The sequence below is a fragment of the Mus pahari genome, chromosome 3, assembly GCF_900095145.1.
Source record: "Mus pahari chromosome 3, PAHARI_EIJ_v1.1, whole genome shotgun sequence".
NCBI lineage: Eukaryota > Metazoa > Chordata > Mammalia > Rodentia > Muridae > Mus > Mus pahari.
In genome coordinates, this window is record NC_034592.1 from 79,110,928 (window position 1) to 79,128,681 (window position 17,754).

The window sequence follows — 17,754 nt, forward strand, 5'->3', positions numbered from 1 at the left end:
GAAGCTCAGAGGCCAGAGCCTGCAGGCAACCAAAGCTCACAGAGGATGACTAAAACAAAACCTGTGCACTGCTGTTTCATGTACTTTGAGTCAGCAAACAGTTTTGTCTCAGTTCCTGGGAAGGATCTGCAGCAGGCTGGTGCAGTAACTGAACATCACTCTTCCTGTCTACATCTAAACTCTGTAGTTCTGCTTTATGGCAAGTACCTGCTTGATACTTGAGAAGGCATGGGGTCCTAGCGGTGGAAATATCTGGCACTGATTGCACATGGGAGTCTACAGTAAGGGCAAGAAACAGAAGCTATGACTGCTCTGCCCACAAAACCCAGATGGCATACCACAGCTTCTCAGTGGTCTGACAGACTAACTGTAATGAGTGTAGAGATGCAGCGCTGCTCTAAGGCAGGGAGGGATGAACCTCTACAATGTGGGTGGGGTGCTGGAAGACCTGGAGTCACCTGTCAGTCTCCATTTATAAGGAAGAAAGGAGGAATTTCCAGCCTCAGTCATCAAACTCCTAATTGAGGCTGACCATACTGTCCTGGCCAGGTTTTCTTGGCTCTAACCATGGAACAGCTGGGAGATTAAATAGAGGGCTTGTGTTTATGGTGATTCATACCTTCTTCCTAGGAAGGCTTAATATGATGCTCAAATTGTATACAGATTTAGGATTTCTTACAAAAGGAGCTCTACACATTTTTAAAAACAAGACTTTGACACAAGGAACCAGAGAGTCTGTTCAAATCTGTTCTGTATTCATTCCATCTGAGCCTTGAGTAAGCTTGTCCAGCCTCTGGCACCGTTCCATGTCATGGGGACCATCCATCTTACAGAGTGGAATGGAAACAGGATTAAAAACCAAGACAGTAAATTTCCCTCCAGGACAAGGGAGAAACTCTAACCCATGTCCCGCTTTCATCCACTGACATGAACTCTTCCTCTGGGTTTGAGTTCATCTAGTACATTGCTCCTGAGTCAAGGTCAACGAGTCATGTGTTTTTATGATGCAACAAGGGGCAACTACCCCATTCTGTTTTGGAAGCCTTGGTGACATCACAGGCTAACCCCTGAACTCAGGCACCCAGTGAAAGAGAACACTGAGTCAGAAGAGCCTTAGTCACAGGCTTCTGAAATCTAAGGTAGAAGAGCCATGAGGTCATCCAAGCTATTCCCTGCAGGGCTGCTCTGATTCTATCTGGCCTGGGTTTAAATGACTCAAGGAATTCTCCAGGGGAAACTCATCTATTGGAACAGCTGTTACTAACAGGGCATTTGCTGTTCTTCAACCAAAATTTCAGCCTGGTTCTCCTGACATTTTCGGTTATTGCTTGCTTCCAGGATACAGCACTGTCTTTCCATACGCAGGGCCCCAGGTAGGACTGCCTGGGGTGTGGATGGGGGTGGATGGGAGCATGCTGCTGTCTCTGTATTCAGAAGTCTGTAACCTAAGTGTGCCCCAGGAAAACTGACAGCTGGGAAATTTAGCTAAATAAACAGTGTCCTGAACACGCAGCTTTCCATTACAATAACATACAAGCCAAGATGTTAAGGAGTCAAGGAAGACTTCAACAAAGCCCAGAGAAGCCACCTCTGTTTGGGTTTCAGCAGCTGTCTGCCTGTGGAAGGCTCCAGAGTCACTGACACATATTTATATCTCCATTTTGCTAACGTCATAAGGAACAAACATGTTCAGATCTTCCCCAGAGGCACAAGGCCATTTGTATTTCTTCAAATTAAAGGGGGCAGGGCAGGAGGCAAAAAGCTTTTGGAACAAATCATCTGTGAGCACAGCCGGAGCAGTTTTTAATTTGCTTAATGATAACCCTTGATTTGAGATCTGTCTCAAAGTAAGTGTTCCTGTAGTAGACATGTTGACAAGGTGAAGTGCTGGCAGCTCTCATTCAGGAGGAGTAGAACCTGAGAAGCAAACACCACGATTTCCGAACAGCACATCATGGAAGTGCATGGAACAGCTTCTGGAAGTGCTTGCGGGAGATGGGGAGGGGCTGTTAGGTGCATAGCCTCCCCTCAGTGGTATCTCTGCAGAAGTGTCACCGGGGGGTTCTTCTTGGGTCTGGATAAACGGTCCGAAAGGTTAAGTTTACTCTTGGTTCTCTGGAGTGGTATTCCTTGGGCACTCGGTGCTAAATGAAAATATAAATAGTTGCCCAGCATAAATATATGTGCATTTCTTATTATTTCAACATGATTTATAACTTATTTATGTCTTATTCTATCCCTGTCTAAATGAGCAGCACTGGGTGTTCTACATAGGTGTTCTACAGTCCTGTGGGAAAGGGTCTCCTCCTCTGAGTTCCCAGCCCATCCCAGCAGGCTGTGCCAGCGCCCCAGCAGCAAAGCACATCTACTTTTCTAATTGTTGCTTTACTTTAAATGTTTGTACTTAATGAGACCTCACCCACACTGATCTAGAATAGTTGTGGTGCTGTGATGCCCAAGATAGTAGCCACTGGGGTTATTTGCAGGTAAATTAGTGCCAGTCACTTTCTAAGTGGTCAGCAGGCACAGTGGCTAGTGGCTGCAATGGCAGCACAGTCATGGATTCCTCTATCAGTACAAAAACTTCAACCTCTGCTGAGAGGTCTGTTCTGATCACCTCCTTAGACATGACATCATTTTATTGCTACCTGCTCAGTATAAGACTTGCTTCTGTGTAGTTTGCAATGACTCCTCAGCCAGGGTGGAAGCTGCCTCCAGAGAGCGAATCGGTGCTACCTGCAAGCCCTCACCTGCCAGTCGGCTTGTGTGGCTCCTTCCATGATTAGCAAGGTCCCATGATCCAATGGTACCTTCACTCTCTCCACATATGTATAGTCTCCATTTTCTTCCTAGAAAACAGAGCCCATCCCACTGAAGTTTTTATTTATATGGTCATGAAGCAAGAGAACCTGGAGGCAGTCATTCCTGAGCCAGACTGTGGGAACTTGCATAATCCCTTGCCAGCTCGGTGGCCTTCAGCCAGCTATTTTACCTTTCTATTTTTTAATACACTTATTTGTAACATGGAAATGAAGACAGTATCTACTACACAGGGCCAATCTGTGTCTCAAATGATGTGTGTAAATGACTTGGGGCCTGGCAACAGGAAGAACTGTGTAAGTGGTTACGGTCCCTAGAGAAGCCCACCCTGTCCTAGGAGGGAGGTAACACTTCCCACCTCTGCTATACAGTGCTATGACTCAACATCGTAGGAAGAAAACAGCCTTTGACCAAGGCTCGTTTCACCTGGCTAAACCACTAATTGGTAATTACTTTAGACCAGTGGTTCTCAACCATGCTAATGCTACAACTCTTTAATAGTTCCTCATGTTGTGGTGACCCCCAACCATAAAATTATTTTCATTGCTACTTCATAACTGCAATTTGTCTAATGTTATGAATCATAATGTAAACTTCTGTGTTTTCCAGTGGTTGTAGGCAACTCCTGTGAAAGGGTTGTTTGACCCCCAAAGGGTTACAACTCACAGGTAGGAAGCCACTGCTTTAGAACTAACCCCTGCTCTTCCCTTGGCTAATCTTTCAAACAGGAATTCTAGCAATGGCAGGAATTTCTTGAAGAAAGGAGCTCTGGCTTGACTAGACCATCATTGTCTATGAAGCCTGGTTGTTTGATGTCTATGCTTTAGAGAACAGATCACAAATCCTGGATCCTGAGACCTGGACAGATACTAGACATGGACAGCTCAGCTCAGAGCCTGATACTGACCACAGCACACACACCTGCAAAAAGATGGGGCAAGAGATAGGTTGCTCCTCCTCAGAGCTGCTGGGTACAGTGAACAGCCTTGTGGCCTCCTGGCTCAGCCACTAGGAGCTCCCTAGGTGAGATTGGGACAGACCTGAGCTTTCTGTTTTCTTCACTTCCACTGTGGGCAGAGACAACGGGCCTATCCACTCATCTGCCTCCGTTCCCATGCAAAATTACATTGGGTGACTGCAGGATTTACTGTAGTACAAATCTGCTTATGCTTATTGCTGCAAAGGTCTTTCTGAGAACTTAACTGTTTACAATGATTTCCCCCAGGAAAATCTAAAATCAAAACAATACTAAATTTGTATAAACAGTCTAGGTTCCAGGGCCCAGCCCTTGGCAGTGACTTTGTCAAGGACAGCCAGAATTTTTACAGACAGAAGACATAAGCAATGTTTAAAACAACTTCTGATTGGCTGATTTGTTTTGTTTTGTGTCTGTCACCTTTTCTCTTCCAGCAATCAGTAAGCACTCAAACACTGACCTCTCAGCCAACCAGAGCACACTGGGAAGGGAGCCTGCCCATGGAGGCCACACCCACCTCCACACTCACCTTCACTTCAGAAGACCAAGTTAGTGCTTGGAAAAAGTATGCTAGAAGAGATGAACGCCTTGCTAAGGAAAAACATCAAAACATCATAAAAAAAACCATCCATGACATCAGAGGGCTATAAAGGCTTAACAGACTGAAAGGCTGGTCAGCTCAAGCTAAAATTTGGCTGTAGGCAGAAGGATCTCTCCTGCTTTCAGGGAGGACAACATGGCGTGGATCAGTAAACTATATCGACTCGAGAATGAAGGTGAAATGAAGATGAGAGGGAGACTTCATGAGCACACAAGGGCAATTCTGAGATCTAGAACACCCACAGCCCCCATAGGGAGGTAGAGGTGGGACAGAAGAGCACTGTGTCTCCATCTGGAACCATGAAGCCGCAATGGAGCTGAGAGGCACAAGTGAGTTCCACATGCAAGAGGCAAGTATCAGCACCAGTGAAAATGAAGCATAAAGATCGCAATTTTTCAAGGGAGAGAAAATGTTGGATGTATCTTGCACATATAATATCCAGCATAGCCACTAACCACACCAAAAGGGTGAGCAATTCAGGTTGTCCCTAAAGAGTGGGATAGATAATTTGCTCACCCCAGCACATGGTATGAGAGGTCATATCATTTCTCCCCGGCTTGTAATTGATTTCTCCTAACACTTAGAAAACTTAGAAAAACTTAGAAAACATTCCTAATTGCAGGAGATGGGCAGTTAAAGAAGGCAAGGGAGCCTCCCAATGGTAGAGCTCACTGATGGACCTATCTGCCTTAAGACAGAGCAGCAACTGGAGGCAGTGACATTCTAACTTTCCACCTAGGAGGCAATAAAAGGTCAGGGGAGTTCCTGCTATGTGCAAAGGCTAGGTGATGTGGGGAGCAGGGGTCACACTGTCAGAAAAGGCTCAGTCATGGCTACCAATGGCCATATTACCAAATTCACATCTGTGGCCCTGCTGTATTCAGGCAAGCAAAACACACATGCACTCATAAACACATGCACGCATACATGCACACACACACACACACACACACATACACACACACACACTCCGATATGCATATGTGTGCAATACAGTGCTTAAGATAAAAATGTGCAGCCCTGATCCTAGCTAAAAGAAGCTTCTAAGGCAGCAACCTATGGGGGAGTGAGTGGTAACTGCAGATGTTGTCAACCTATGGGGGAGTGAACAGTGACTACAGATGCTAAAACCTTATAAACAGAAAGAACATCACAAAAGGCATTTTTTCTATCCGTGCTGGAGTACCCTCACTCTCAAGTCCAGCAGTCTATTCAGATGCTCACATACTCGTTCCTAAAGAATGCTGAGACTCTGCACACTCCTGCTCCCACCCCACCAAAATGCTACGCTATTCAGTTTCCTCAGGAAGACAGTACTTAGGAGAAAATACTGGATGTTTACTGCTAAGTCATTACGGTCATCACAGACAAGAAACTAGGCAATTTCCTTCTCGGGAAAAGGTAATGCACATTCTGCAATCTGCATTTCTCAGGAACTCAACCCCCTCCTATCCTAAAATGGTGTTAGAAGTCTTTCCCATTGTTACTTCAAAACCTTCCTATCTTCTCTGTAGGATGCATCAGAACTCATGGATGGTACAGGTTTAGCTTTTAGGCGTTAGCTTTCCTGCTCTCAGTCAGGGCAGCAGGGAATGGCCATGTGCGGCTGCTGCTTAGAAACACACTGTGACATCAGTAGACGGATGCTAAGTAACTGAAGAAAGTGCCCAGAATCCTCTGCTCCTAGAGTTCCCAGGCAGTATTCTGTCTGTACAAGCACAGCACTTGGGTGCTTTTAAATACATAATAGTTCAAAAATATTGCCACGCACTATTTCTTTGCACGAGCACATTTTTTTCTTTAGGCTCTCAGTGACTAGCTGTGTTTCAGACACTGTACCAGTGCTGGGGTCTAGCAGTAAAGAACACACTGTGAGACTGAGATTTTGATATAATGGGATTCCTGATTGGTTGTTGCTATTGTTTTTAAAGGAATAAGATTGCTGGGCAGTGGTGGCACACACCTTTAATCCCAGCACTTGGGAGGCAGAGGCAGGTGGATTTCTGAGTTTGAGGCCAGCCTGGTCTACAGAGTGAGTTCCAGGACAGCCAGGGCTACACAGAGAAATCCTGTCTCAAAAAACCAAACCAAACCAAACCAAACCAAACCAAAACAACCCCCCCAAAAGGAATAAGGTTACTGCAAGTAGACTTGAGGGGAAGCGTCACTAAACACAAACATCTTGGATCCAGTATTAAAGCTGGAATTCTGGGCAAGGGTCTGACCATTATGGTGCTTGATTTACCATGCCAAGCTCCTTCCTTCTGCTTCCTTGCAAAGCCTCCAGCAATCTGTAACCCCATGAGGGAAGGATGACAGTACCAACCTTTCCTCCGCTGTGGTCTGTGTCTGTGTCACTTTGCTAACTCACTGGTGACCTCAGACATTAAGCTGGCAGCCATCCCCTTGGCATAAGTCTTAGAGGCACTGCTTGTGTTTATCTGCTCTTTAACTGCCATTTGATGTTGAATAAAAAATGTCTGGACGTGACTCCACTGACCTTTCTTTGACCTCTTTCATGAGTTTTATGCTTAGAAAGGATTTTCCCATCCCGAGGAAAGTTAAATATACAACTCCATTTCCTTTAGTTTAAAAAAAAAAAAAAAGTTGACATTTTTCAGATTTAACTCTTTAGTCTACACAGCATTTTTGTTTTGTTTGGGGAGTTTTTGTTTTCCATACCTCTGGGGGTGGGGAAGGGTGACTAGGTTTCATGCATGGCAGGTAAGCGTTCTACCACTGAGTCATCCCCTAGACCAGTGGTTCTCAACCTTTGTAATGTAACCTTTACTACAGTTCCTCATGTTGTGCTAACCTCCAACCATAACATTATTTTCATTACTACTTCACGTAATACAACATGTACTACAGAAACATACAACAATAATTTTACTACTATTATGAACTGTAATGTAAGTATCTGATACACAGGATACTTAATATGAGACTCCTGTGTGAGGGTTGTTTGGCCCCCAAGGGAGTCAAGACCCATAGTTTGAGAATACTGCCCTAGACCCAAATGTTTCTCTCCTAACAACAACTAAGTACTTAATGGAAGGCTTCCTGCTGGGCGTCTGGACCGGCTTACTGTCTGGAACCATGGTGAAGGTAGCATGTCAGATACTACATATATCACACAGAGCCATGGCTAACTCTTGCTGTAACCCACAGGGAGATGCTATCCAAAAGCACAGGGAACTAGAATGAAAAGCTGGCAGGAGACCGAGCAGCGGGTGAGCACAGGCCTGGGAGTGCTCGAACCCACAATCACTTCCCTATACTGCTTCCACTGTGAGGTGAGCTCAAGTCCCACCACACTGCCTCCTCGCGACATGGTACACTCACCTTGCTGAAGGAACCAGCCATCAGCAAGGAACATAAAAGAGAGGTGGCCAATATAGGGGTGAATGGTGTTGAGGAGCAGTTCCTGTCACTGCTGCCCAGTGCTGTCTTGTCCTCTAGCTTTTCTGGGGAAGGAGCTAAGTGGGGTTTTTATAGGAAATTTCAAGTTTTAATTGTGGGCAACTGAGGCCAGACCCAGCTCAAGGTCTTCCCAGCAGAACTGTCCTGCTCTACCCCAGTCCCCCCAGCTGGCCTGTAATTGCTATCATTGCAGTTCTTCCTTGACCCCCCCCCCACCTCCTGCCACTGTTCCACATGCTACTGTGTCTTCAGATATCAGTCTTTGTCTCTCCCACAGCAGAAAAGGCCATCCAAACAAAATATGCTTCCCTGTGTTCTCTAACAGCAGAGTGGTCCTCTGCGTCTCTCTGAGCCTCAGAAAAACTATTAAGAAAACCCCTATCTTGTTACTAAGATCGCTATAAAAACGAAACATAACTGAGCAGAAAGGGCAAGGGAAACAAAGTGAGCACCTGCTCCCTGCATCTCAGTTCCCAAGCTCACAGGAAGCACTGGGCACAGGGCAACTGCTAGCTTCTGCGCTGGAGGCATCAGGGGAGACTCACTGGCTACAGCAGCCCTGGAAGCCCAGACAGGACTTGAGTTAAGCAGGAAGTGGTAAGCAGGGAAAGAGATAATTCAGGAGAATAGAGCAGCCATACAAAGGATAGTGGGAACCCTGTGCAGGCCGGACAGGGATAATATACACACCTGATGACCTGGTTATGGGTCCCATCCGGCCCACTGTTCCAGCACCAGCAATGGATTCTCCTGAGCTACTAAAACCACATGACAGAAACAGACCCAAGGTTGGGTGTCTGCTCCTTTCCTTCTGTTCTCCTGTCCTGGATATGAATGTGCCAATCCCATAGCTTTACACAGTATTCATTAATACATTATTACTTGAAATTCAGCAAGTAATTCCTAAGCCATCCTATGCAGCCAGCTGCTGGTGTCTGTTATTACCCTATCTATATATTATCCCATATTACAATGGGGAGAGTAGCAGCATTAACTTAACATTCAGGGCAGATGAAGGGTAAAGCTTTTAGAATACAGCCCAGAAGATAGGCAACACTCTGTGATAGCTGTGTGTTATCAGCATTTTACCTCGTGAAGGTCGCACAATCAGGATGATGTCTGAGAACTGAGGCCAAGGCTTTTATGGTCAATGGCCTACTTTATATCCAGGCATCTCAAATCTAGCATGCAGAAAAAGAATTCCTGGGGCTAGAGAGATGGCTCAGGGGTTAAGAGTACATGACACTCTTGCAGAGAACCTGGGCTGGGTTCCCCACATCCACATGGTAGCTTGCAACTGTCTGTAACTCAAGTTTCAGGGGATCCCATGACCTCTTCTGGCCTATGTGTACACCTGGTATACAAATAGTATGTGCATATACATGCAAATACTCAACACATAAAAATAGATCTTGAGAGAAAGGACAGGACAGACCTCTTTTAAAAAGGACAAAATCAAATCAATAAATCCCTTTCCTCTGCCATCTGAATTAACAGCACTCCCACCAACCAACCACTCAAGACAAAAATGTGAGAGTCATTTCTTGATTCTTGCTCCATGTCTGAAATACTGGCCAGTTCTACAGCTTTATTTCCCTCAGATACCTGCAATCCACTTACTTCTCTTCTTCTCACAACATCCAGTTCAGGGCAGCAGCTCCTCCCTGGGCTACTGCTCATCAGGAAGTCTCTTGTCTTGCCTACCCATTGCTACCCACACAGGGCCACAGTTATCCGTAGATATGGAAAGGGTCATGTCCCAGCCTCCACTCATTCCCACTGTGCAAACAGTAAAGCCCACACTCCTGTTCTATAGCCTAGCTTCCATACATTCCTCCTGTTATATAGCATAGCCTCCGAGCACTCCTTGTGCTGTATAGCACAGCATCTTGCACTCCTGTTGTATAGCATAGCATCCACGCTGGAACACTGACAGGAGCAAGCCGAGTTTTCTCAACATGACCACAGATACAAGGGAGGCTGTAGGTTTTGTTGTTTGTCCCCTAGCTCTCTGGACCAAGGATCAGAGAACTGGTAGGACTGCTTGATAAGTATACGAAAAGCTGCTGCTTCTCTTCCTCTTCCTCCTCTTGTTTTCTTTTTAACAACTGTAATGGTGTTTTAAAAGTAAGTGCAGCTACCTATGTAGCTACATTCTAAGGCCACATGTCCTTTTTTGCCCTATCTCTCAATGCATGGCTATGCCTATAATGTCCCTTTTGTCAACAATATCTCTTTGAAGCTGGTTTCCCTCAGTGGAGTTTGTATTGCCTGTGAGCACCTGTCCGGGACCAACACTGCTCCAGGGTCAGGCACACCTGCAGGCATTCTCCAGCTTGAGGTGGTTCCTGCAGCACTGAATGCAGTGGGGCTCTTGTTCATGGTGGTGAAAAGGGAAGTACTTGACAGAGAGCTAGGATCCCACAAAATCATCTCTGTGGTTATTCTGCTGACTCAGCCCACAATGAAGTGACAGCACCCTGGGCACTGATCTGAAACACATTACTTAAAAACAAATGAACAAACAAACAAACAAACAAAAAACAGAAGCAGCTGCTCCAAAATGAGACCTGGAAAAGCAGAGCTTTGGACCACAGAGCTTAGTGGTTCAAAACCAACAGTTTGAAATTCATCTGTCACATGCCACTCTTTGGATTTTTACCATCTCCCCACCCTGCCCCTAGTTTTTGGTATTCATTGGGTTTGAAAGGTTTTGGTGAGTAAATGAGAAAAGTAAGCAGAAAGGGCAGGTGGGTGCCAGCAATCACGCACTCTAGGCACACTCACTGATCCTTGGGGAACACCAGTGCCTCACTGACTCACACAGAGGGTCTGGAGGTCAGGGTAGTCCAGGACTACAGCATAGTTCTCTTCAGGCACCAAAGCAGAGCACTGTAGCCCAAACCAACAGCCAGATCCCCTGCCCTTGCTCCTCAACGAGACATGCTAGAAGTCAATGACATCCAGAGGGAAGCACTTGCTGATGGCGTTTGTTCAGACTGATTGCTGGTACAGTCCTGGGGGCTGGATGGGGTGGTTAGTTACAAACCGATACAACAGAAAGCTAGCTTTACACTCACAAAGCCATTCCAGTTGCCCTGGATGTGGCCTTAAAATCTGAAGTCAGTGACGAGGATGCCTTGTTTAGTAAAACACACACTCCCTAGAAATGTACTCCAGTGGAAAGGCTGTCATGAAAGAGCCTCCCCTAAGAGTGCAGCACCAGCACCCCTTTGTCCTGTCTTAGTCAGGGTTTCTATTGCTGCAACAGAACACCATGACCAAAAAGCAAGTTGAGGAGGAAAGAGTTTATTCATCGGCTTACACTTCCAGATCATAGTTCATCACTGGAGAAAATCAGGACAGGAACTTGAACAGGGCTGGAACCTGGAGGCAGGAGCTGATGCAGAGGCCATGGAGGGTGCTGCTTGCTGGCTTGCTCCTCATGGCTTGCTCAGCCTGCCCAGAGATGTTACCACCCACAATGGCCTGGACTAACTGATCACTAATTGAGAAAATGCCTCCTAGCTGGATCTCATGGGGGCATTTCCTCAACTGAGGCTCCTTTCTCTGATGACTCTAGCGTGTATTAACCTAACACACAAAACCAGTCAGTATAGTCCTGTAAAATCAGAAAAAAAAAAAAAAACACATGCAGCTACACCTGCCATCCAGCTAACCACTGTCACCTCAGAGGTAACCCAGGAATGGCAGAGCACTCCTTCCCAGGCCAATCCTGGACAGTATCTGATCACATACACCCCGCCTCTTCCTGCACCTTCCATCACATCCTTTGGCATTCCTCAACCTGAAGGGACCCTCTTCCTCTTCATGCTAACTGACCTAGCTGTCTCCACAAGCTTGAACATCCCCTGGAGCCCTCTCATGTGGAAGATGGTCACCTCTCCATCTAGTAGGAGTGGAGTATCCTTGCCCTTCCCTGTTCTCAGGCCTCCTTATAAAATCATGCTCCCTTTAGCTCTGGTGATTCAGTTTGCCCTCCTCTGTATTCTTTAAGGAGGAAAGGGTTTATTCATCGGCTTACACTTCCAGATCACAGTTCATCATTGGAGAAAATCAGGACAGGAACTTGAACAGGGCTGGAACCCTGTGCCTGGCTCCGCCCTTGCTTCTCTCTAGCGTAGGCTCCACAGAGGAACAACACTGATCTTTTACAGAATTATCCAGGCCAAGCTCTCCTGCCCCACCCCTTCAGTGGCTCCTGAAATCCCCAAGTATCTGCAGGACCTAGCTTTGCTTCCCATCTCTTTGCCTACTATGCTCCTCTTGCTGGCTCACTGAGCCTAGGATGGGACCTCCTACCTCTTCAAAAATACATAACCCTTTTCTGCCTGAGCTATCTAGCCATCCTCCAAGAGAGATGACAGAACCACCAGAACCCCCAGGAACAGGTCTCAGAGTATTGCAAAGAGTAGGAAAAACTCTACTGCTCTCGTAAGGCTTGAAGGTCAAGTTTGCCAGCAATCCCCATACTTAGCAGTGGCATACACAGAAATACAAGAAATTATTTTGGAAAATGTGGTTTTTAAATCCAGAAGTAGAGAGGAGGGGTGGTTCAGGAGTGTAATAATGTACTTACACCCAATATAAAGATGAGATCCTGAGTTCAGATCCCCATCATCCACATAAAAAGCTGGGCATGGCACCATGTGACTATACTCTCATCACTGGGAAGACAGAGACAGGAGGATGCCCTGGGGTTGCTAATCACTCAGTCTAGCCAAATCAGTGAGATCTATGTTCAGTGGGAAACACTATCTTAAAAGATTAGGTAGAAAGCAATCGATCAAAGAGGTCATCCAGAGTCAACCTCTGATTCCCATACACATACACAAAAGTTTCCTAACAAACATTAAATAAAATGAAGTAAGCCAACGAAATCTAGGTTTGGAAAAATGGCTCAGCAAGTAAAGGCTCCTGTCGTCCAGTCTGATGATCTGAGTGTGAGCCCCAGGATCCACATGGTGGAAAGGAGAGAACCAACAAATCCTGTCAGTTGCCCTTTGAGCTTCATATGTGTGAGTGGCAACATGCATGCTCTGACACATACACATATCATACACATGTACACACACATGCATGCACGCACTCTCTCATATAAATGTGAATGAAAAGAAAACCCTAAATCCCAGGAACCTCGCTGGGCATGCTGTCATACGTATAATCAAATATACAGAAGCTGAGGAAGGAGGATCCAAAATTCCAGGCCAACCTGGGCTACACAATGAGAGTCTTTATAAACAACCAAACAAACACTTGGGAAGTAATTGTTTCCTGAACATTCCAGGGCACTAATTCTGGCTGGAATGAGGTAGCAAGGAAGCAAATGAGAGTTCCTACTCTCCTGAAGTTCCAAGTCTTACTGCATTTCTTTATTTACTCACCACTCCTGTGGACATTCACCCTCCTCATTCACACCCTCACCCTCCAAGGAATTCAAACCCCACACTGTCTCTGACCCAGTGGCTGCCCCTGTTCCCAAGATTCCACAGCATTCTTATCATTTCCTTTCTTGGCTCTTGATTAAGCAACCAACAGACCATTTACAACAGTTCAAATTCACTGATTACTCCAACTATGTTCTTGGGAAAGCATTTCCATGTTCCCTTGAAGTCCCTAACCAACAATCGTTTCCCTTTATGAGAAAAGAGTAAGCATAAAGTGTACAGGTAAGTGCTGTTTTCCAGCCCAGGGGCAGAAACAGGAAGCAAGGCTGATCTTGCAACTTTCACTGGAGGGTGTTGGAGAAGACCACGATTATCAAGTGTTTCTTGCAAGCTCTCAGGCCAGACGCTGCAATCAGCTGGTGTAAGGAAAAGGAGGGAGCCTAGATGGTGGTCAACTGTAATCCCAGCCCTCTGGAGGCTGTTAGTCTGAGGCCAGGGTGGGTAAGACAAGCAAGACTCTGTCTCAAAACAATTAAAAGGATGGATGACGTGAAAACTGTAGCCCTGGGGGCCACTGTCTGAGGTGAAAGATTCATCCCTAATTTTGAATGCAGCTCTGGTCTGGCCTGTTTCCATTCAGTATCATAATACTTTAGATCTCAGTATCTTCCTTCTTTCTAAACTCCTGAGTGGGGGAGGGGGATCGGTATTTATGATCAGGCTGACTTTTTAATACTCTAGTATTCCTAGAAGTGTATAACAAATCATTTAGCAGTGTGTTCTCAGAGACTCATCCATTAGTCTTGCTTTTACTACCACTCCCTTCATAAGGTGCTGGAGAGAGAAATGGTTCAGAGAGAAGCCCCTTTTGCCTCAACTCAATTATCTGGGAGTGGAGAGAAGCCCCTCTCACAGGCGCGATGCAGATGATCAGGAGAAGAGCTCATCCAAGGTAATTTGCTACAAAAACAAGGCTTTTGGCATCTAACCCTCCAGTGCATCACAAACTTCCTGCTATTATCTAATAACCCCCCAGCCATCACTGTTTCCATGGTAACCGACAGAGAAATAGCAGCCTGCCAAGCGGCTTTTGTAGTTCCTTTTCTAGTTTGTTCTTCTGTATAGAATTAGAGTTAGATGGGGGGAAAAGAACCAGGCTAATTTTTGCAAACAGGGACACGATGTAGTTTGGAAAGTACAACTGGGCTTGGGATAAGCAGTGCAGAAAAGCTTTCATGAACCCACTCTGACAGGGTACAAAGGTCTGTTGATGAGCATTTAGTAAGCTTTCCCTTTTCTTAGGACGGGGCAGACTGGTGCTGGCCAGTCTCTGATTTGACCCACACAAAAGAAGGGATCAGGTACAAAACAAGACCAAAGAAGTCTACCGTGCCCCTAGTACCTAACTGTCACTAGAGGACATAGTAGTTTACTCCACAATCAAAATAAACGAGACTCAACGGGCTTCAAGAGCAGGGTAGGAAAGAAGGGCACCTCGACATTCCACGGTTAATCCAGACAGCTCCACCAATCAGAGGGTGGATAAGGCCCGAGCTCTCCTATCATCTCAGCATGGGGGAGACGTGTGAAAATGTGTGTAGAATGTGGGGCAGCTTTCAGAAGATCAGCAGCCAGACTGACAGAGGTGGCAGACTGCAAAGCAAGCAGCTGCTACAGGGGTGGAGGAGACTGAATTTGTTTTTTTAAAAATAAAATAAAAAGCAAGACTATTTCTCTTGCCAAGCATGGTAGTGAATGCATTTCCAGCACTGGGGGAAAAGAGGCAGGAGAATCATAAGTTCAAGACCAGCCTTTGTGACATGAGATCCTATCTGAAAAAAACAAACAAAATGTCTTTGAAAGTAGGCCTAAAGGCTTGCCTCAAACTCCACACCTATGTGAAATACAGGAAATCTCTTGCCCTTCATCTGCTTCAGATAAGAAACCAACTCAGTCAGGCAGGTGATAGCCTCTCAACTGGCAGAACAAAGCTGATAGGAGTGTGGGGGACTGACTCCCTCCTAGAGTGTGGGGGACTCCCTCCTAGAGTGTGGGGGACTCCCTCCTAGAGTGTGGGGGACTCCCTCCTAGAGTGTGGGGGACTCCCTCCTACAGTCACTAACTCACTTATCTGCCTTGTAGGCAGTCAGGAAAACTACAACCAGCAGTGACATTCAGAGAGTCAGTCCTCTAAGGCCCACANAGAGGACTGTTTAATGTACAATCTCACTTTGGGTTAGGAGCCATAAGGCTTACTCTCTGAACTAGTATCTAGATAGAAAAGGAGGCAAAGGTTTGCATAGCGAGTCCCCTTGGATCCTTTGGAAAAGGGCCCATTTGCAATAAGATGTATACCCTGAGAAATATTTCTATGGCTGTCAACTCAAAGAAGGCTTCTGCATTTGGTTACATTTATGGGGCTCCAGAATTTTGGAATCTGTTAATGAAGCCTGAGTGAGTCCTCAAAAGTTTAAACATGAACTGTGTTTACTCAAGAGTGGAACTTCTAAGCCGTAATCACCAATGTGTGATTATAATCTCAAACACAATAACATTTAGTTTCTCCATCTTAAACAAAAGTCAAAATAGAGAATATGCACAAGAACTGTACCAAATTCAATCAGTTAAAATGAGGCCAGAAGCCAAAATTTACTAGAGCCAGTAACCTGGGGTACTGACTGTTTATGTTTCTTCCCAAACTCATTTCTGCAGCCAACTTTATTTCAAGACCTCAGATAAATTTTCTCACTCATGAGATGAATTATGTTCCATTAACACAGCTGGCACAGCTGTAGTCCAGGGACACTGAGGGTACCTGACCTCTTTCACTATTCCATGACCTATACTTTCCCAGGTTTCTGAAAAACAGACTTCATGCTCCATATACTCACACCCAGAAACAATGTCGTGTGCGCTGTCCGCTGACCGCACACCAGCCTACAACATACCCAGTGATTACCAATAAATCCTTGTTCACCACGTGTCTGGCGGGTGGGCTTTGGTTTGGCTGTGGTGCTCTTAGAACCCAGGGTCTTGCATATGCACTCTACCACTGAGCTGTAGGCCCAGTCCCTGAGACAGGTCTTCCTAAGAGGGAATGAAGGGCTTCTGTGCTGGGAGGGGAGACAGGAAGGGGTGTTTCTGGACACTAACACACTGCTCATGCTTAGCACTTGGGAACTGGATGTACACTGAAACTACTCGGAAAGCATACTTTGGGAATTCTTAAGTTCCCATCTATAAATAGGCCCCTACTTTTTTTTTCACAAGGGGATAGCGCTGTGTGTGTGTGTATATATATATATATATATATATATATATATAGTCACTGAAGATGTAAACATTTGGCAACAAAACAAATAATTATGAAGAACCAAGAGGAGTGAAGTCTCGCTTACTCACAGGCACACCTAACCTACTTGCTTACTCTACAACCCCAGGCCCGGCCTGGAAAAGAGCTGATGTTTCAACTGTCGGCTTGAGAAGAGTGTCTGAAAAAACATCAGGCACACAGTGTTCCTCTACTACATGTAATATAAGAGTCTTACAAAGGCAAGAACATCTCTTCAGACATGCGGTGTGGGATCCAAGTACTTCTATTCATGCACAGAAGTATAACCATGCCTAAAAGACCCCAGCAAAGGCCAGGAAATCTGGTGCTCAACTCCAACTCTCTAGTCCCCAAGAAAGCTCCTGGAGAATGTGGTCAGGTTCTTACACTATGACTGAGAATGCTCTACCATCAACAAGCAAAGTTTAGGTGGAAACAAAAGCAAAGCAAACTTTTAAAAATGGAAATTACACTAAGAAATTGAGCTTGATGTCATAGGTGCCAACTAAGTCAATGTGCTATAAAGCAGCATGCATGGAGACCCAAAGGCACTGCAGGAAAGCACCTGCATCGGCTCTTATGCAAGTACCTGATGCAGAAGAGACAGGTGGGAGGCCTGAATTAGGTCATAATCAAAACACAGCCTACTGGCCTTCCACACTCGCTGGGGCTTGGTTTAATGATGCAGGTTGAATGACCAGGAATTCTGAAATCAGGGTATCTTAGTGAGTTCCCTCTCTTGGAATTTCTTCCAGTTTTCCATCTTTGTTCTAAGGTATACTTTTGATTCAAAACATTAGGGCTAGACTTGGGAGTCCAATCCAGTGTAATCTACACAAGAGCCAGGGTGAAGTCCAAGTCAGTCAGGTGCCACTTCCCAGCCTCGGCTTAGGCACACTACTGCCTGATGTCTGGTCTGAGCTTCCCTCTCCCTCAAGAAATCACAGGCTCACACACCTTTCAGAAGGTGACTAAGAAGGGAACAAGGATCTGCATGATGCTCCTTCAGAGAACAGTGGCATGCCACGCCGGTGCACAGGAAATGACAGCCACTTCAGAGACATCGTTCTGAGTTTCTGGAGTCTCCCTTCTTGCTCCCACTACTCTAAGCTACCCTTCTGTAACTCTTCAGTCACAGCGTGAGTCATGGTTGCAACCACTTAAATGCTTTCTCTAATAAATGCCTTGCATAGGG

At 45.7% G+C, this 17,754-nt stretch overlaps 1 protein-coding gene across 3 annotated transcripts in view; it reads right to left on the minus strand.

The window, feature by feature from the left end:
• Positions 1-753: 753 nt before the first annotated feature.
• Alkbh3 (alkB homolog 3, alpha-ketoglutaratedependent dioxygenase) overlaps positions 754-17,754 on the minus strand; it is a 31,470-nt gene continuing 14,469 nt past the window's right edge. For 2 of the 3 annotated variants that reach the window (XM_021194360.2, XM_029536810.1), the window contains 2 exons: positions 2,751-2,849; positions 754-2,144 (listed from right to left, as the gene is read on the minus strand). In XM_021194360.2, the coding sequence (XP_021050019.1) occupies positions 2,052-2,144; positions 2,751-2,849 (192 nt within the window). In that variant the 3' untranslated portion in view covers positions 754-2,051. The remainder of the gene's footprint in view (positions 2,145-2,750; positions 2,850-17,754) is intronic. The other variant, XM_029536811.1, reaches the window with a different exon arrangement.